The sequence below is a fragment of the Gavia stellata genome, chromosome 6 (genome assembly GCF_030936135.1).
Source record: "Gavia stellata isolate bGavSte3 chromosome 6, bGavSte3.hap2, whole genome shotgun sequence".
Taxonomy (NCBI): Eukaryota; Metazoa; Chordata; class Aves; order Gaviiformes; family Gaviidae; genus Gavia; species Gavia stellata.
In genome coordinates, this window is record NC_082599.1 from 19,629,519 (window position 1) to 19,650,983 (window position 21,465).

At 38.8% G+C, this 21,465-nt stretch overlaps 1 protein-coding gene across 2 annotated transcripts in view; it reads left to right on the plus strand.

Annotated features, from left to right (window-relative positions):
- ARHGAP21 (Rho GTPase activating protein 21) overlaps positions 1 to 21,465 on the plus strand; it is a 75,718-nt gene that overhangs the window by 43,060 nt on the left and 11,193 nt on the right. For both annotated transcript variants that reach the window (XM_059818452.1, XM_059818451.1), the window contains 8 exons: positions 15,863 to 16,021; positions 16,175 to 16,277; positions 16,366 to 16,402; positions 16,943 to 17,068; positions 18,105 to 18,389; positions 19,446 to 19,510; positions 19,605 to 19,741; positions 21,242 to 21,384. In XM_059818452.1, the coding sequence (XP_059674435.1) occupies positions 15,863 to 16,021; positions 16,175 to 16,277; positions 16,366 to 16,402; positions 16,943 to 17,068; positions 18,105 to 18,389; positions 19,446 to 19,510; positions 19,605 to 19,741; positions 21,242 to 21,384 (1,055 nt within the window). The remainder of the gene's footprint in view (positions 1 to 15,862; positions 16,022 to 16,174; positions 16,278 to 16,365; positions 16,403 to 16,942; positions 17,069 to 18,104; positions 18,390 to 19,445; positions 19,511 to 19,604; positions 19,742 to 21,241; positions 21,385 to 21,465) is intronic.

Genomic DNA, 21,465 nt, shown 5'->3' on the forward strand with positions numbered 1-21,465 from the left:
ACCTTTCAAAATATTTTTACTTCTCTAGTATGAAATAATTTGGAATCCAGTAAAGAGAGAGTATGGATGCAAATCCATATAAGCATGATTTGTGAAAAAAAGTTTGTCAGCTGAATAGGTAAGGTGAAAGCTTTCTGAGACAGCTATGGGATAAAGGGAAGCTGTTTCAGGTGAAAGGATAGCAATAAAATGAAGTGAATTTGCAAGTAAAGATGCTAATGTGGATGTGAATTAAAGGGTTTGTGAAAGCAGAATGTGAGAAGGCACAAAGATTCGCCAGTGGGCTGTGACACAAACAGGGTTGGAATTACAGGGAGTTTATCAGAAGGGGGCTGAGCACTATTGAGATAATTTGGAAGAAGAGAGGAACTCATGGAAGCATTGTAAGTAGTAGGAAAAAAATAATTATCCAGTTTTGGATACGTGAGGGATTGGAATCATCTGCTGAAGAGAGTTTCAGTGGCAGAGCATTTCTGCTCTACTCAAGTAGTCAATGCCTGTGTCATCTTTGCCCTGCTGTTGTTGAGTTGGATTTTTTCTTTTTGTGGCTGGTTTAATCCTTTGGAGTCTAGATGTCTGCGGACCATTTGCCACACGGGTTGATTTATACCTGACTGTGTTCTTGAATTTAGTTTAACAAGTATTTAGAAAATACTGAATTTTTATTCTCAAACTCATGTATGTGAAAAAAACCTCTTCTTAATACTCTTCAGGTTTTTTACAGATTAGGTTAAGGGAGTTACAGATACATTGTCTTAGCACAATTTTCTTCTATTGTGGATCTGCAGCAGTGATTTTTTTTCCCCTAGAATTATCTATAATACCTGCTACTAGTTTAATGCAAATAGCCAAAAATGGTGAAGAAGCTTTGTGTGCATCGAAGAATGGAAATCATACAAAAGATACAATAATTCTATTCTTTTGACAGAATTTTGTTAAGACATAACAAAAATGCTTTCTTAGATAGCAGATGGTTTTCATACTGGGTTTTCCTTTTTGAATGGGAGTTGTATAGATTATTTTTGATTACTGGATGCATCAGTATCCAGTGAAAATTTGGATGATTCTTTAGGCTCTGTCTGTCTTTAAGGATTAGTACAAGTCTGTAAAGCATGTAACCAGTCTTTGTGCAGGATTTTTAAAACTATGCTTAAAATCAATGTTGGGCACTTGATTTAATTTACGTGTGGTATTTGTACTCACTCAGGAGTGCTTGCTGGGAGTTTTCTAATCCTGTACAATTTAAAAGTCTTGTAAAAGTCAGATCAAGATTGTGTAGAAAAGGTTGGGCTTAATTTTGACAATCTCCTATCTTAATTTGGACAAAGATTTGCCATGAACTCTTACTTACGTGGCTTTCTTCCAGATTTTAGAGATATCATAGAATCATAGAATTGTTTAGGTTGGAAAAGACCTTTAAGATCATCAAGTCCAACTGTAAACCTAACCCTGCTAAGTCCACCACTAAACCATGTCCCTAAGTGCTACATCTGCACGTCTTTTAAATACCTCCAGGGATGGTCACATAACCAATTCCCTGGACAGCCTGTTCCGTTCCAATGTCTGACAACCCTTTTAGTGAAGAAATTTTTCCTAATATCTAGCCTGAACCTCCCCTGGTGCAGCTTGAGGCCATTTCCTCTCGTCCTACCAGTTCTCACTTGGGAGAAGAGACCAACACCCACCTCTCTGCAACCCCCTTTCAGGTAGTTGTAGAGAGCGATAAGGTCTCCCCTCAGCCTCCTCTTCTCCAGGCTGAACAACCCCAGTTCCCTCAGCCGCTCCTCACAAGACTTGTGCTCGATCCAGCCTGTCCAGATCCCTCTGCAGAGCCTTCCGACCCTCCAGCAGATCAACACACCTGCCCAACTTGGTGTCACCTGCAAACTTGCTGAGGGCGCACTCGATCCCTTTGTCCAGATCATTGATGAAGATACTAAGCAGAACTGGCCCCAAAACTGAGCCCTGGGGAACACCACTTGTGACCGGCCACCAACTGGATTTCACTCCATTCACCACAACCCTTTGGGCTCGGCCATCCAGCCAGTTTTTTACCCAGTGAAGAGTGTGCCTGTCCAAGCCATGAGCAGTCAATTTCTCCAGGAGAATGCTGAGAATGCTGTGGAACATGTGATTATTAAAGTTTAAAGAAGCTTTAAACATGGCAATTGTACTGCATTCTGGTAGCAGCTGAGCAGTTCAGAAGAAATAAAGTTGCAGCTCTCCATTGCAGCCTCTTGGCATAACACCATGTGGGATTGTGTGAATTCTTATGAGCTCTTCAGCTTCTTGCACTGAAACCTGCTGAATACTCCAGAAATATTAAAAAGTGGTGCTGCTAGGGTGTGGGCATGGTCTGAGCCAACACAGTGCTTGTGGCTGTCTTCTTAGCAAGAAATTCTTGTGCTGGTACAGGTGCTGGGGAAAATTTCCACCCCAAGTTCATCACATTGAAGATGAAGTAACCCTCTCTGAATAGGAAGAGCATCAAATGCCATTAAGAGTGGGCATCTTCCAAAGTTAGAATTAATATGCATGATTCTAACTTTGCTTGTTCCACTATCATTATGCCTAATTACAGCTTCACTTGTTAAAAGCCTTACTTAATCAGGCAGATAAAGCCCTAGATCTATTTTGAAACTCAGTTAAAGGCTATTTAACTCTTCTGAAGGAAAATCACTTGGATTTTCCTGTTTTGTGTTTTGGTTTGGGTTTTTTCTTTTTTTTTTTCCTTCCTTCTGTCTGATTAAGAAGGATGTTGCTTTCAATAAAGACCTACCTTGGTGTTGGCAACCTTTCTGCTTCCGTTATGTTTACATCCCCATAATTGGTTTTTGCAGTATTAGGTTTTATTAGATATGGTTCATTTCATAAATACACTCACTGAAGTTATTTGTACAGTAGATCTTTGGAGTAGTGTAAAAATGTAAATTTGTGGGGAATAAATATCTTCCAGGGTTACGTATTTATTGCAATTTTAAATACTTTGTGGTGAGTTTATTTTTGTTATCACTTTCTGCTCATTAAAAGCAGTAGATATGGCCAGACCATATTTTGGTAGAAATACAGGCAGGAACAGTTGACTTCTGCAGCAGTATTTTGTGACTGACCTGCTCTTGAAAGTAACACAATATCAGGATGATATTTATTAGATATCTCTTTGTAAGTAGCGTGGTGCCCTGCACCACAAGCAGAAGTCCAAACAGAGTTTCCATCGAGCTTGCTTATGGTAGATTCTTGCAGCAATTATGCTGGGTTGCTGAAGAACTGCCTTTTGACAATAGTCCTTTCACAAAAGACTGTTCTGAAGCAGGGAGATGAAATTTTTGGCTTGCATTTGCTAACAGAAATGAGAGATCTGTTCAGAGCAAACCTAGTATGTAGATGTAATATCTTTTATAGGAGAAATTGATTTATTTGGAAAAAATTGGCAAGATACTGAATGCTGAAACTCTTCTTCAGGTAAGCAGATGGTTTGGGGTGATGAGGAAGCTGCCAGTTTTACAGAAAAACATACCCTAGTACTGCAGGCTTCAGTACTTCCCATGTGCTACTAAATGCAGGGTATTGTGGTTAGCTTGGAAAGCTGCTGTTTCTATTTCAGGTCCAAAGAGCTGCTCTGTTCTTGAAATGCTCTCTATTGTTTCAGACTATACCAGTTAGTCTAATGAAATGTTATTCCTTTTACCCTTTTCTCTAGACTAATAAAAATAATATTATCTCTGTCAGTGACTATATTAGCAATTGTGGTGTTTAATGTATGTTTTTTCAGACTTGTAATTTGTACACAATTTCTCTGTTAGGGAACAGCAGATGATAAATTTCTGACCTACTGGGTAGTTTTGGATGTGTTAACCTGCACTGGGATAGAAATTGGAATGCTACTTAACTTTTTTGTAACTGTTGAGAAAATGTTGATTCAGAGTACAGATACTTTAATACATGTCTTAGAGGTGTCTAGTGTGCATGTCTGAGATTTACAGCTAGCTTGAAACTATTTTTTTCCTTCTTACACTTATTGTACTACTCTTACTGTAGAGTAGAAAGCTATTAAAAAAAGGATAATCCAACCTCCCAGACTGAGCTGAATGAACTACCCATATGAGTGAAATGGAGAAACTATTTCTATACCCATATGAGTGAAATGGAGAGACTGGAGTCTAGCTGCCAGTGCAGTTTAGTGCTTTGGCCATTACTACTGGGTGAATGTTCTTTCCAGCTTTGCACTGGGTTGTCACATGAAAATTAATTTTAAAATTAATTAGTTTTAAAATACTTAGCCTAAATAAACATCATCTTGAAGTTTAAATTTTTTTTCAAATCAAACAAGTTTATCATCACCCTGTAATAGAGCTTTTCTTTTAGGCATGCAGTAGCATCAAATAAGTATGAAGACTTTTCCTCAGAGGTGTGATCCCATTTTTGAAAATATCTAGTACATCCTTACCCTAGAAAAATTTTAGGTCACTTCATTCCACTATTAATTTGTGAATAACTGAGAGAAAATCAGCCAGATAAAAGTATTTGACCAGACTTAGATAACACCAAATTCTGGTAAAAATTAGATAAGTGTCCTTTCTCTGGCTGAAATTGATATCTAAGGAAAGGTGTAAGAACAGGACAAGGATATATGATACTTAATGTTGGTACTTTCTATTCTCCAAGCATTTACACTTTACAACATTCCTGAGCCAAATGGGATTTTAAGTGCTCCATAAATTTCTCCATTCTCTTTTGTACTACAGTAAAATTTTGCTATCCGATACCCTGTATTGATTTAAATAAAGATTTGCCAGGAGTTTCACAGCTTTAACTACATGGTATTTATTCCCTTTTTTGTGTGTGTTCTTTTAAAACCTGTCTTCTGCTGGCTGAATTTCTGATACAAACATTGTAAGAGTAACCAGCAGACTGCTAATCTTGATTCACCCTTTCCACGTCACTCATGGTTTTATCTCTCTATTGCTTCTACCCGAAGCACAGGCAAACAACCATAGTGATTTCTGTGCTAGTAATCAGGCAGACTCTGTTTTTTACCTTGCTTTGAGAGCTGATCTTCATGCTAAAACAATTTTTTTTTATTTTAACTGTGTTCCAGTATCTATTTTTGTACAAACTTCTGTGATAATAGAAGTATTTGGGTACTTGTTGATTAACAGATAGGATAAATTTAGCTGGCTTCTAGTGAATTCTGTTCAACCCTTTTTTTTTTTTTTTGTTACCAAATACTTTTTTTAAAAAAAGTAAATTAATTAAGGAATTAGGAGGTGAAACATTCTAAAACACCCAGCATTAGTTAAACTTTTCAGGCGTCTTTATTGTGTGTGTGATGGCATTCTTCTCTAATGCTGGAAGTAGAGGTGTATAGGGTTTACCTTATCAGTACCTACCTTTAAATTATAAGTCATGTACATAACTCCCAAGTACTTTTTTTGAGAGTCTAAGGAGTTTACTGCCTTTTTTTAGTGAAATATGTGCCATACCTCTCCTCCCTTACATCTTCATGCTTCTCTCTGGAGGCTACTTAGGCTTTGGTACAGAAGACGACAATGTGAATACGTGCATACTGAATGCAGTTGCATTCTTGAAACTAGAAAATAAATTGATACACTTGCACAACACACTAAGAAAAGGGTTATGATGATAGAAATAGAGAAAGGTTAGGGGAAACAACCAGAAATATTCTCACATGCAGTAAAAAAATAATCAAAAGAATGTACTCATTCTGCTTTCTCCTTGTGAGAAGAGAAGAGCATCAGGCAGAGAGACATTCAAAACCTCAAACTTCTGCAGCAGAGATCATGTCTTATCAACCCAAAATGTGTGGATACCTTAAGGGCAAATGGTGGCTGAATACAGGTGGTTGATATGGCAAGTTTTAAGAAAACTTTAATTTTAGCAAAAACTGTTAGCAGTCAAGGTGAATATGAAAATCTTCAGCCATTGTAATAATATTTTTTTTCTGTAAGTTACTGCCTAGCTATTCCAAACTAAGAAAATATAAATATAACTGCAATAGAAATTAGAGCTGACAGATGTTCATTTTTGAGCGAGTATTGCTTCCATTATTTTCATGATAGCATTGGCACAGCTTTTTAACATGTCATCAGTGTTTCTATGATAACCATCGGTCTTCTATTTTTTTTTTCTTCAGGATTTTACAGTGTGGCCTGCCAAATTGCTGTTGCTCCAGGCTGAAAATTTCAGTGCTTCTTATCCAAAGAACAATTTTTAAATCATAGTAGTATTCTGAAGTGTAGCAGCCAAAATACAAAATTACAAATTAGTGTTTTAAATACCATTTCAGTGCTTCTGGAACTCAAAAATCCTTTTTTAATTAAAACTTAAAACTTGAAGTCGGTCATTCATAACATCCAGAAGAGTTCTAATTGAGTAGAAGTATTGGATTTGTTTGGTAATGGGTAATATTTTCAAAGCATAAATCATCCTTAGTATATCATTATAACTTAGAATAATAATTACAGGTAATAAAGGAATGCTATCAGGGTTCTTGGCCAAAAAACCAGTACATTGAGAATCGTACTTTTTTTATGTGGCTGGGTAATACTATGAACAAGAATCTTTAGACTTGCTTTGTATTACTTTGTATACGAAGTTGGTTATACATTTGTTTAACACTGAAATAAGCAACTGACTGTCATACTTAAGGTTTTCAGAATAGTCTCATGTGAAGAATAACCTTGGAAAACCTTTTTCTGTTTGTGTGAAACTCAGCCAGTATAATAAACATATTATTTACAAGAGCACGTTAGCAGAGGACTGGATTTGATGATTCAGGAGGCTTGTTCCAGTCCTGTGTTTCTGTGGCTTACAGAAATGAATGTGCTCAGCATGCAGACATGTTTCCATTATATTCTTTTGGCTACAAGAGGATAATTACGTAAAGGAGATATATGATGAAGTTCTTTGTAAAGACAATCAGTGCTGTCAGTACTTAAAAACTAACAAACAAAAAAAACCTTTTTCAAGGTTCTGTTTTGAAAAATGAGGTAGCAAGTCATGATGAATCCAGGCAATAATGTATCTTCTTTCTAAATCATGTGTTTTAAGCTTGAAAGTCTTTAATTATTGGAGCTTTTACCCTTGCAGGTTGAAGTATAAGATGCAGCAGCTTGTACTTGAAGATCTGTAACAAAAAGTCACTGCTGTGGGATATTTATTAGTCCTTTGTGCTATCTTGTGTGACAGCAGGGTTAATTCAGTAGAGTTTATTTTTGATTGAACAATTCATTTTTTGTTTATTGGTTATTTCTGGCCTTCTCACTATGCAGGTGAAATTGTATACATGGTCTTTTTATTTGATTGTCTTCCTTGACAGGCTTTTAAGAAGAATGGCCTATATTAGTATGTCTGTGTTCACCTTAAATTCAGCTTCTTTTGAGGGTTCTTGGAGATGAGGAGCCTCTGAGACATCTTTTTTTAACTTCCTTGCCTGTGTGTGGATGAAGATCCTCTTCCTACCTCTGGTATCCTATCCGCTCCTTTCTTCCTGCATTCTTCTCACTGGGGCCTCTTCCTTGTGCCCTCTGTCCCCCTGCTCTGCTCTCCCTTGCTCTGCTTGTGCCTGTGCCTCAGCAACCTTTGCTTGACCCCTCATGTCCTGCCTACCACTGAGGTGAAGGAAGGGAGATCTGGTCCACATGGCTGTACCATAAGGGAAGTGCTGCCTATAGCAAGCTGGAGCAAACTTAAACTGAGAGGCACGGAGGAGGTATTAGATGTAAGACAAGATTTTAAAGAGAATACTTTGGAGCAAGGTAGTGTTTTGTGTTGTGATGGTGCAATGCCTGTTGTGGTATCGTGTACTATGGAGTCCTTGGATAGGCCAAGGATGCGGCATGTGTGAACAGTTGTTGACAAAGGACTGGAAGTAAGGGAGTGCCTCTAAAGCCAGTCTTGCTGCAGGGTCTGTTCATGTCACTGGCGTGTTCGGTCTGTTCTTCTGTAAAGAAAAGACTTTTTTTTTTTTTTGTTCCTCTCATGAGTGCTTGATAGTTTTCTGCCCTTTTTTTTCTATCATAAGCAAACGAACTTGTCTTGTAAGATTCATTCTTAAATTACGCCCTAAAAGCCATAACCTGTTGTTTGAGAGAATTCTTGAAGAAATAGAGGCAATGGTTAAAATACTTATGGTAATGGCTGTCAGGTAGATGCCATCTCAGTATATAGAAACCTTCGCATCTGTGTCTCCGTTGCATGAAGATAATGTTCTTAATGCCTCTTTCAGCCCTTTGCTTTGGAGACAGAAAGCAGTATGAGTTACCTCCCTGCAGCCTTCTGCAGAAGGCTGAGCTCTTTACAAAGAGCAATGACTGTTAAAATTCCACGAGATCTATGAGTAACCAAAATTGCATTAAGTGTTAGAGGAGCATCTTTAAACACATACCTAATCTAAGAATTGGATATAGTTTGTAGAAAGCCAATAATATTAAAGTGCAGTTATCCTCTTCGATGTATGCAGTTTGGGAAATTGTATGTTGAGTGTTTTTTTTCTTTTGTGTCTGGGTCTGCATGCTGTCTCAACATTCTTCACGTGAAAAAGAATTTAAAGCTGTTTTAAGTCTGTGTTACTGCACAGCTGTTACATTTTTATGATTTGAATCTTTAAATCAGATAATAAGTAGTCTTTGATAAATTATATATTTGTTGAATTAAGGTTTGTAGCCACATATTCATAGTCTGTTTAAATTGAAATGCCTAATTAGTGTTTTAAATGGTAATGTGGTCTGCAATACACTTACTAAATAATACAATTCCTTCTTACAGTCTTTTGAGGTACTGCTTGCAAGACTGTAATCTTCGAAGGGGAATAAATATGAAAGATCACTTTAGCCTTGGGAACATAGTTTTTCCCAGTCACTTTCTGTTACCAGCGAAGAAAGATTCGGCAATCTGAATCCCCAGGAGTTGGTGGGAGAAATCACCTTTCTCTGTTAATGATGGCCCAAGCATCCCTGATGGTTAGCTTCTCTGGACTAAAGTTAGTCTGTGAACTTGCTCTCCATGTTTATATGTTATGATTCAGTTAACTAAACCATTTCACAGAATCACAGAATCACTAAGGTTGGAAAAGACCTGTAAGATCATCAAGTCCAACCATCAACCAACAAACACCACGATGCCCATTAAGCCATGTCCCACAATGCCTCGTCCACATGTTCCTTGAACACCTCCAGGGAGGGTGACTCCACCACTTCCCTGGGCAGCTTATTCCAGTGTCTCACCACTCTCTCAGTAAAGAAATTTTTCCTAATATCCAGCCTGAACTCCCTTGGCGCAACTTGAGGCCATTTCCTCTTGTTCTGTCACTCGTCACTTGGGAGAAGACACCAACACCCACCTCTCTGCAACCCCCTTTCAGGTAGTTGTAGAGAGCGATAAGGTCTCCCCTCAGCCTCCTCTTCTCCAGGCTAAACAACCCCAGTTCCCTCAGCCGCTCCTCAGAAGACTTGTGCTCCAGACCCCTCACCAGCTTCGTTGCCCTTCTCTGGACACGCTCCAGCACCTCAATGTCTTTCTTGTAGTGAGGGGCCCAAAACTGAGCACAGGATTCGAGGTGCGGCCTCACCAGTGCCGAGTACAGGGGGACAATCACTTCCCTGGTCCTGCTGGCCACACTGTTTCTGATACAGGCCAGGATGTCATTGGCCTTCTTGGCCACCTCGGCACACTGCTGGCTCATCTTCAGCCGGCTGTTGACCAACACCCCCAGGTCCTTTTCCACCAGGCAGCTTTCCAGCCACTCTTCCCCCAAGCCTGTAGCGTTGCCTGGGGTTGTTGTGACCCAAGTGCAGGACCCGGCACTTGGCCTTGTTGAACCTCATACAATTGGCCTCGGCCCATCGATCCAGCCTGTCCAGATCCCTCTGCAGAGCCTTCCTACTCTCCAGCAGATCAACACACCCGCCCAACTTGGTGTCGCCTGCAAACTTGCTGAGGGTGCACTCGATCCCCTTGTCCAGATCATTGATGAAGATACTAAGCAGAACTGGCCCCAATACTGAGCCCTGGGGAACACCACTTGTGACCGGCCACCAACTGGTTTTCACTCCATTCACCACAACCCTTTGGGCCTGGCCATCCAGCCAGTTTTTTACCCAGCGAAGAGTGCACCTGTCTAAGCCACGAGTCGCCAGCTTCTCCAGGAGAATACTGTGGGAGACATTATCAAAGGCTTTACTAAAGTCCAGGTAGGCAACATCCACAGCCTTTCCCTCATCCATCAGGCAGGTCACCTGGTCATAGAAGGAGATCAGGTTGGTCAAGCAGGACCTGCCTTTCATGAACCCGTGCTGGCTGGGCCTGATCCCTTGGTTGTCCTGCACGTGCTCTGTAAGCGCCCTCAGGATGAACCTCTCCATAATCTTCCCTGGCACCGAGGTCAGGCTGTAGTTCCCCGGGTCCTCCTTCTGGCCCTTCTTGTAGATGGGCGTAATGTTGGCAAGCCTCCAGTTGTCCGGGACCTCCCCCGTTAACCAGGACTGTTGATAAATGATGGAGAGCGGCTGGGCAAGCTCCTCTGCCAGCTCCCTCAGCACCCTTGGGTGGATGCTGTCAGGCCCCATAGACTTGTGGGTGTCCAGGTGGCACAGCAGGTCGTTAACTGCTTCCTCCTGGATCACAGGAGTTTATTTTGCTCTCCATCCTTGTCTTCCAGCTCATGGAGCTGAATACTCTCAGGATACCTGGTGTAGCTGTTAAAGACTGAGGCAAAGAAGGCATTAAGTACCTCAGCCTTTTCCTCATCCTTGGTGACAATGTTCCCTCCCGCATGCAGTAAAGGGTGGAGATTCTCCTTGGCTCTCTTTTTATTGTTAATGTGTTTATAGAAACATTTTTTGTTATCCCTTACGACCATGGCCAGATTGAACTCTAGCTGGGTTTTTGCCTTTCTAATTCCCTCTCTGCATAACCTAACGAGGTCCTTGTACTCTTCTTCAGCTGCCTGCCCCTTCGTCCAAAGGTGATAAATTCTCCTTTTTTCCCTGAGTCTCAGCAAACGGTCCTTGTTCAGCCAGGCTGGTTGTCTTCCCCACCGACTCTTCTTACGGCACATGGGGACTGCCTGCTCCTGCGCCTTCAAGATTTCCTTCTTGAAAAACATCCAGCCTTCCTGGGCCCCTTTGCCCTTCAGGACCGTCTCCCAAGGGGCCCTCTCAATCAGTGTCCTGAACAGGCCAAAGTCTGCCCTCCGGAAGTCCATGGTAGTGGTTTTGCTGACCCCCCTCCTTACTTGGTCAAGAATTGAGAATTCTATCATTTCATGGTCGCTAAGCCCAAGACGGCCTCCGACCTTCACTTCTCCCACCAGACCCTCTCTGTTTGTAAACAGCAGGTCCAGCAGGGAATCTCCCCTGGTAGGCTCCCTTACCAGCTACCTACCAGTCAGGAAGTTATCTTCCACACACTCCCATTTCCTTAAAAAAAACAAAACACAAAACCAAACAACGAAAAAACCAAACAAACCACCCAAAACCACCAACAGAAACAAAGAAACAAAACCCACAATCATAACCAACTTGTATAAACAGGGAACTCTTAAGACAGCTCCAGTGCAGCTCAACCCATACATGTCCATCCAACCCAATGAAATGCACGTGTGAAGGTGCTGAGAGAGCTGGCTGATGTCATTGCAGAGGTACTGTCTGTCATCTTTGAAGGATCGTGAGGACTGGGGGAGGTCCCCATTAACTGGAAAAAAGCAAATTGTGCACCCATCTTGAAAAAGAATGAGAAGGACAATCCAGGGAAGGTAGTCAATTGGCCTTATCTCAGTCCTTAGGAAAGTAATGGAGTTAGTCCTCTTGGAACTTCTGGGCACATGAACAAGAGGGTGATTGGGAATAGCTAGCATGGATTTACCAAGGGTAAGTAGTGCTTGACCAATGTGATTGCCTTTTATAATGTCATGACTAAATCTGTGAACGAGAGGAGAACACAAGGGGGTCACCAACCTTGACTTTAGCAAGGCTTTTGATCTTTTCTGCGACACCGTCCTTGTGCCATAGTCTGGATGGATGTACTGCTGGATATGTAGGAAAACTGGATTGTCAGGTATAAAGGGTAGTGACTAAGGGTTCATATTCTACCTGGAGGCTGGTTAGAAGTGGCATTCTTCAGGGTCCACCTTGTTTAATATCTTTATTGGTGACCTAGAGAGGATATGGAATATGCTTATCAAGTTTGCAGACAACACCAAACTAGGGGGTGTAGTCAATATACATGAAGGTGTATTCAGAAGGACTTAGCCTAGAGGAATGGTCTGATAGGAACCTCTTGAAATTCAAGGACAAATGCGAAGTCCTGATCCTGGAATAGGCTAATCTCCTGGAGTGGTACTGGCACCTTGATGGTGATGAAGACTAACACCATACTGGTCTGCATCAATAAGAGCACAGCCAGGATATTGAGGGAAGAGATCATTCCCCTCTGTTTGGCACTTGTTGGACAAAAGCCCTGAGCAACATGGTCTGAATTTAGCGCTAACCCTGCTCAGAGGAGGAGATTGCGTTAGACTGCCTGAGGTTCGCTCCCACCTGAATAATTCCGTGATTCATTTAAATTATACTTAATTCCGTGATTCATTTAAATTATACTTAAGGTTCTCAATGTGTCCCCTTTTTTGTTTAAGTGTCCAGGCTGTTACTTTCAAACCTTCATGTGTAATCCTGAAGGACAGTTCCAGGAAATTCAAGTATAAACAAAGAAATTAAATATTATATTAATCATGATAAAATTGTATTGTAGCAGCATAGTAGGGTATGGTACAGATCTGTGCTTTTTTCCTAGTGATTTTATTTTTTTGGTGTTCCTTCCTTTGAATCTTTGGAAAATTGGTTAATACTTGTTCCTTAGTTCCCCATCCACAGAGTGGGAATAGTATGTTCCCTTTGTCATGCTTTCTCACCCATGTAATCCTCAGTTTTGAAATCTCTCGTTCTGCCTCTGAGCCCATTCATTATAAATTTGCGTCTTTGCAGAGCCAGAAAGTTAATGTTTTTCTGGATCATTTACATTGTGCACAGATGCTCCCTCTCTTTGTATGTCCCTGATCTCCAGCTGCACTGCAATACAAATGTACTTTGATACACAAATTTCTCTTTGCCTTAGCTAGCAAATCAGTTAATGCAAGTTAACTGTAGTTGGAGCTGTGTTGCCTGTTCATAACAAGTTTTCAGTGTTTTGCCCATTACAATTGTTTTTGCATTGAAAGGCTCTTCCTGAAAATCACTACTTGCAACTGTTGACCAGTTGCATGCTCATGTTCAAACAGAGGTGACAAGCAGCATTTTCGCCTTTGCTAGAGATGCTCTGTCACCATGCTGGCTCATTTTCCGATGGCCGGTCTCTTGGGTTGCTTCATAGACAGTAGTGCAGAACAAATTGTATTTGTATCCTTTTCTCAAATGAAAAGTAAAACTTTAAGTAGTCCTGGAGTCTCTGATCTTTTTGTTACAAATAGCTAAAGGGAGACCGGTAATCTGTGAGATGACAAACTGAACAACAATTATTTTGTGTGGTTTTTCCTCTGGCTTGTTTGTTCTGTACGCTTCACCGCGTTTTGGATACAGTCATTTTCATTGATTGGTTAGCTTGAACACATCCTTTTGCATGCTGTGAGAGGAGTTTTGGGGTACAAATACACCAATTAATCAAGGAAACTCAAAAGGGAGACAAACAGTGCAAGCGCTAAAGAGGAAAGTAAAAATACAAGGGATATATAGTTGTTTGGGTTTTGTTTTTTATTGGACAGCAGCGGTAGAGTTTGCCAGTGCATTAAATTAGCAGGCACTAACTCATATGGTATACATCGTGGTTTGCTCTATAATCACTTTACGTTATATAAAAGCTTGCCATTAGCTGGCCTTCAACCTCTTCAGGGATTGAACGGAGTTATTTCCCTCCTGTACCAATGTCATTTGCAATTTCTTTAAAGCTTGCCTATTTCTAAAACCACTTCAATTTTGAATCATCTGGGGATTAGAGCCACTGTGAACTAATAATAATTTGAGTCATGACTGTTGCTTTCAAGGACTTAGAAACTGTTTTTCCTCAGCTGAATTCTTGGATTTAAGTGTTGTGGGAAATTGTGTAGTGGTGCCTAACACTTCTGATTAACAGCTTGCACAGATTTATTTCAAGCACTAGCATTTTTCTAACTTTTGGGAGTAGAGACTGTGATGTTTTGAGATAAGTCTGTAACATAAGTAACTTAAAGCTAAGCACTTCCAGTTTGCATGCTATAAACAAATTAATTGTTTAGTGAGTGGTTATATTCTTTAGTCAACGTTAGTGTTCTCCTCTCTGGGTTTGCTGCAGGGAAGCTGAGCAAATGAAAAAAGGCAATAGGACAGTGAGATGTTGTAGTTTTGAAATGGAAGTGTAACTGAGGTTCTTGCTATCTCCTAGTTGCTGTAGAGAAGAGGTCTGTAAATGCTTCTAATTTATCACTGTGGATGCAAGTAAAATTTAGACTTTTTTAAATTGTAGTGTCACAGGTTTGCTCTGAATTCTTTTGCTTTCTCTTTTTATTAATGTTTCTAGTTTGCAGCTAGTTTTTTTGGGGGTATGCTTTTTTTAACATATTGCTTAAAAAATTACTATATTTTCCACTCCGGACAATTTACAGAGCTGTCATTGCTAAACCTTCCTGTACTTTAATTGTTTATTGCCTTGTTTTAAATTTACATTGCCAAATTTTGATGGTACAAGTGCTGCCTTAACAGAATTGTTAGTGGCTGTTGGAAAAACAGAATGCAGCACACGCAGTTGTGTTCGCACAAAGCAAAGAATAAACCTCTGTCTCTGAGTGTTCGTTGATTTCAATAGGCTTTTCAGTAGCTCTGCATATTACAATTCTCAGCACCTAGAATACATTCATATTCATTATGGCAGTACAGTTCAGCCTCTGCTTGTGACTTGATTTTTTTTCTCTCCATCCCCGCCCCCCCCCCCCGCCCCCATCCCCTCTTCTACCAGAGCATGAAGTAGAATTATTTTTCTAGTCCTAGTAATATGTTCTAGAAGATGTTATGGCTCCTTTCTCAGAATGATTGAAAATGCATTTTTCGGCTTCTTCCATCTTGTAAGAAACATGTTAAAAACTAGAAATACTTAAAGCATTTTGGAATATTTCATGATGACCCTTGTGTCTATTGAGACTGTGAGGTGCTGGGCATGTATGGCATGCGATCGTTTGTATGAACAATTAGTGGAGGAACTAATTGGTATGTAGTAGTGCCATCTTTTAAAATTATGACTATTTGCTTCTTTATTTGAATGTATGGAGGATGGGGGGTTTGGTTCTTTGGATGCTGGAAATCTGTTTAAAATGCTTTTTTGTTTGCTTGTAACTTGGCTTTATTATTTGAACACTGGTTTAAACCAAGTGGTTTTTGGTAGTCTGAATGCCCATATTTTATTGTAGGAAATCATACTTATCTCTCTCTTAGTTTAGACTTACAGATGTGTAATAAGTGTGGTTTTTCACTTGTACATAAACAAAAATAGTCTACTTGAAAATAATATTACGAAAATTTAGCAAATAATTCCTGTTTCATTCACTCACAGCAAAATCTACAATCGGGTATGATGTTCTTTTCCCTTATCTCTAATGTACAATTAACATTCTTAGGAAATGAAACAGACTTCACTTTCCTAAAAACAAAAAAAAGTACATTTGACAGTGTGAATTAATTGGACCCTTATGTTTGTTTGAAAGGCTTCATGTTTAAGATAATTAATGTGTTATCTCAATAATGAGAAGTTCAGACAGCTATTTAGTTTGAGCATTGATTTTAATGCATTTAATATGTTAATATATGACATATTACCTTTGTAGATGAACCGACTAGTCCTAGTATTGACCATGATATTGCACACATTCCTGCTTCTGCTGTTATTTCTGCATCTGCTTCTCAAGCACCAGCCGTAACAACTGTTCCTCCCAGTCCCACATCTCCAATCCCTTTAATTCGGCGACAGCTTTCACATGATCATGGTGAGTGTTGATTTCATTTTTTTTCTCATGCAGCTTTCTCCTTTTACATTCTGGAGAACAGGAGTGAAAATTGTAAACTCTTTATTGCTTGAAATAAGTGGCAAAAATGTGTTTCAGGTTCTTACATACTCGAAAATTTCTATTTGTCCGTAGAATCCATCCGGCCTAGTGTCCTGGATAGCCAGCCTGCTGCAAAAACTGAAAGATCAAAGTCCTATGATGAAGGACTGGATGACTACAGAGAAGAGGGAAAATCGTAAGTTCATGAAAAATATCAGTTAATTTGGAGATCTGTTTCTCAAGTGTATAAAATCTCATTTTAACATTTGTTTTTCTCCCAACAGATCCATTAAGCATGTATCTAGTTTAAAGGGGATTAAGGTAGGTATATATGTATATAACAACTCCTAAGAATTACACATACTACTGTGACAAGTTGTATAAATTATACAACTCAATTATACAAAGTGATGTGTTAAACACAGACATGAAGTTTACTGGAATTGCAGCTCATCAAATTGTTCTTAAATTTGATTGATGTTTAAATTTATTCTAATGTTTTTCCCCAATTGGTGCTGTATGCATTGCATAAGTAAACATGGTCTCTCTTTTTCTAGGCTCACCACATGGTCTTTGGTTTTTCATTTTCCTCAGCTTCTGTAAACAAAGCACATCTATGGCGTTCTTTTGTAAAAACTTACTAATGAGAGTCTAAGACTCCTGCAGTTTCTCAAAGTATTCTTGGGATGTGTAAGGTCACTATTGTTGTGTGGAAACTTTAGAAATTATATTTTCCCAGGGGGATGTTCTTAAGGGCTTTTTGCTAAATGAGGTGTCAGCTTTTAAAGGGAGAATGTAGGGATTGTAGAGAAATGTATTTAGAAGTACACTGTGGGGTTCTTCCTGTGATATTTTCTTTAGGTCCCAGACAGCCAGAAATCTTCAGAAGACTCTGGTTCCCAAAAAGATTCTTCTTCAGAGGTCTTTGGTGATGCCTCCAAGGAAGGATGGCTCCATTTTCGTCAGCTTGTTACAGACAAGGGAAAGGTACCTGACATGTTTTGGTTTTTAACCTAGCACAAATATTAAGCTGGTGGAAACCTAAGATAAGAAACTTCAAGCCTTCCTGTTTTGCTTTTTTAATTAAAATTTTTGGGGTATGAGCATCAATAAGACTGACAAAATTTTAGACCTGTTAGACCATTGACTTTATTGAATTCCTCAGCTTTTACAGACTGCTTTCTGAACTGTCTTCTGAACTTCTGAACTGATAGGATGAGAGGAAATGGCCTCAGGTTGTTCCAGAGGAGGTTTAGATTGGATACTGTGAAAAATTTCTTCACAGAAAGGGTTATCAAGCATTGGAACAGGCTGCCCAGGGAGGTGGTTGAGTCACCATCCCCGGAGGTATTTAAAAGATGTGTGGATGAGGCGCTTAGGGACATGGTTTAGTGGTGGACTTAGCAGGGTTAGGTTTACAGTTGGACTCGATGATCTTAAAGGTCTTTTCCAACCTAAACAATTCTATGAGTCTGGTTTTACATTTCAAAGCATCTGTGAAGTCAACTCATTTCTAATGACTACTTAAGTAGTAAGAATCAGTCCCTTGATAATTGTAGTTTGAAAAATGCTGTAGTTTTCATCAATGTCGTGGACTTGTTCAGATTAACCTTCTGCACAAGTATAGACTAACACGTAAGGAAAATGGAGAGTCTGGAATTGCAGTGGTGTATAAACGTGAGTCTGACTTGAATGAAGTTTAAAAGGCGTGGGCAAGAGTCCACTAAGTATTTTTTACTGTATTTGTATTACTGTCTCTGAAATTCTAGTCACATTCTGTTTCTTGCTACTGTCATATGTGAACACACACTTAATAAGGGATCAGGGAAGGCAGGCTATTGAGCAATTCACTCCTCTAATGGAGAGCAATTAGTGTACTTTAATGTAGTCTTTCTACAGATCATTCTTAAGAATGGTATGGTGTTTCATCTTTCTTTTTAAAACTTCTGGAGGTAGTTTTTCTAATTCAGAAATATTCATTGTAACAAATAAGCAAACTAACATATCAGTTGATGTTTTTCAGCGAGTTGGTGGGAGCATTCGGCCATGGAAGCAACTGTATGTCGTTCTTCGAGGTCACTCACTTTATTTGTACAAGGATAAAAAGGAACAAGTGACCCTGTCTGAAGAAGAACAACCTATAAGCATCAATGCTTGTTTGATAGACATCTCATACTGTGAAACCAAGAGGAAAAACGTATTTAGACTCACCACATCAGACTGCGAGTATTTGTTTCAAGCTGAGGACAGAGATAATATGTTGGCATGGATTAAAGCAATACAAGACAACAGCAACTTAAATGATGAGGTAATCGTATAATCTATAATGCAGAAGCCGTAGTTCTGGTCTTTTAATTAAAAAATTTATTGTATTTTCTTGTAATTAATGCTTCAACAAAAGAAGTCATTTGCCATTAAACAATAGATCGAAAAGTGTATAGGAACATACAAGAAAACGAGGTGAAAGGCAAGGTAACAGAGTAAATAAATTGAGTTTAAAAAAGCCTAACATACTCATACTAATGAGAGAGCAGACTTTTGAAATAGATGAATTAATGTCATTTTGATTCGATGAAAGATATGCTTTGTATTAAACTGATCTGTCAAAAATCCCTATTCTTTTTTAAAAGGTAATTGCAGTATTAGAACTAGCGTGTTCTGTCTTCAGACTTGCATTGCAAAGTGGTGTGTGGAGTGGTACAGTGTGATGAGTTTCTCAGTAGTTAAAAAGTGAAACTTTGAAGGATGCCTGTTTCTATGATTAAATGTTGATCTTTCCATGAATGAAATGTTAATGCTAATTACAGAAGGCAAACATATACTATTGTACATAACATATCAACATCTGTCCCAGTATTGTCCTCAGTGCAACAGAGGAATATTTTTCATGTCTGTGGTCATGCACATCTGCTCAGATTTGAAATAATTATCCAAAGGGGAATGGATTAATAAACATTATTAGACAGATGGATAAAAGTACATTTGAATTCATGGCTGTTTCAGCTGTATGTGTAGTAGTAATTAGTTATATAAGTACTGTGTGCACATAGGATTGGATTTTTCAGTGTAGTAGGGTGTGTTGACTTGCGTGTTTTGTATTTAAACTTCCTTTCAATTTAACAGGATTTAATCAGATTGTATTGCTTTGAAAAAAATTTGTACTTACGCGCTGTAGTTTTCCTCATGGTTTTTAAATGTTGTGGCCTTATTGTTCCCAAGGACTGCCTGTTAGATTTTTAACTGTACTGAAATGCTAGTTTTTCATATGCAGTCTGTTGATGGGAAGAGTTAATCGTATTCTTAAAGTAAAAAATATTTGTTGTATTTTATAAGATTGTAAAATAGATTTCAATTCATTTTATAGGATACTGGTGTCACTAGTAGAGATCTAATTAGTCGAAGGATTAAAGAATACAGTACAATGATGAGGTAGGTGAATTATATACTGCCAGTAGTTTTTGTAGACTTCTTATCTAGCTGCTTTTTACTGAAGTAATATATCTTGTTTCAGTTCTTCAAGCAGCAAAACAGAGCCATCTCCCAAAACACCTCGCCAGAGTCTAAGTATCAGGCAGACTTTGCTTGGAACTAAAGCAGAACAGAGGACCCAGAGTCCACATTCTCCTAAGGATGAGTCTGAAAGGAAGCTTCTCACTAAAGGTCTGTTATGTTTTGTGTGTTTCTTTAGTTACTTACAGCCCCAGTGTGAGGCCATTAAGGTGCCTTTCTCAGGTTTTTCGAACTCATGAATGTACAGATGCAAACCAGCTATTAACCAGGTTTTTTTAAGCTGCAGCTATAATCACTCATTTCTTGTAACTACTTCATTTAGATGTTATCCTCGGTATACTTCAGATCTTCTGAGATCCCTGAAGCTTTTTATTCCAGTCCTCTCTCAAGAGGGTTTTAGTTTTTCTCCCTACAGCTCCATGTAGTGTAAACAGTAGTAAAATACAGGTGTTATGCTTCTTGTGACCAAAATTTTGCCAAGCTTCGGAAATAATTTTGTGTGTAATTCATACTTTTGTCTCCAGGTGACTTGGAAATAACAAGGTAAATTCGTATTTTAAATAAGCTGTTAAGAAACCAAAGTTTTCCACTGAAGTGTTTTAGAAGTAGAGAACTTTTTTTTTGTCTTAATCTTTAAAATACAGGAATGACACTGTATTATATTTTCCAGAACAAAATTAATGCCTGCTGAGTTCTAAAAAAGTCCAATGAGCTGGCACTGCAAACTTAAATCAGTAACTGAACTCCATCAAATAATGTCACAAGCTACTTTTTTTTCAGAATTGTAAATGTATGGTATTTCTGATCAGACTGTGCTTGTAAGGATGTTGCATACAAATTCAGGCAACTGGCTGAGCAATCACTTCTGAACAATTCAGTCTTGAATTTAAGCTGTGAGTGAATTCTGTTTTACATTACCAACAAACTTTGCTCCTGCTATGCTATAGATTATGTAACTGAATTGCAAATGTTAAGTGAATGTCAAATCTGCTGAAAGAGTATTTCCAGAAATACTTGAAGAAGGAAGTACTATTGTATTAGGCGACTTGCAGTACAGAATAAATGGGAGTTGTAATTTGCTACATGAATTGTACAGGAGAGGTAAACAGAGCAACTGAACTTTTTATCTGGTTTTTGGACAGATAATACCTCTAAGTGTTTGAGTCCTGTTTGGAATGATTTAGGAGTGACTAAAATCTGGTAATTTTTGAAAGAGTGAGTAGGTCTGCACAAGTGTGAGCATGGCCGTATAGTTTTGTAGGTATTTTGTGCAGCACTGTGTTCAGTAGAGACTTCATCATGCTTTACTAATGTAGATTTTAATTTTTTAAAATGTGATTTATGTACCTTTTAGTCTTAGAATCATGTAATTTAACAGTACAATTCAGCTATTTGCTTTTCTAAATCTGGGGTTTGAGTATGTTCAAAAGTATCTTTTGAGTCACGTAAGAGTAAAAAAAGGTATGTTTAAGACAGACTAATGTTTAGTGAGTTATTGCAAGAAGCTGGGCCAGTAAAAGAGGTAAAAACGCAGTAAGTGTCACTTGATCTTTGCAAATCTGTTACCTGTATTCACAGTAGTGTTTGTGACTTAAATGATCTTATTTTTCTTCTTTATTTCCTTGTTTGCGTTAATCTAAGAACAAAAAGATGAGACAAGCCCACCAAAAGACAAGGGGACGTGGAGAAAAGGCATTCCAAGCATTATGAGGAAGACATTTGAAAAGAAGCCATCTGCTGTAGGAACATTCGGTGTTAGACTAGATGACTGCCCCCCAGCTCATACCAACAAGGTATGGAAGGACAATTTTTTTTTCCATTGTGATTTTAAAATACTTTTTGTGTCAATTACTTTAAAATGTATATATAACTTC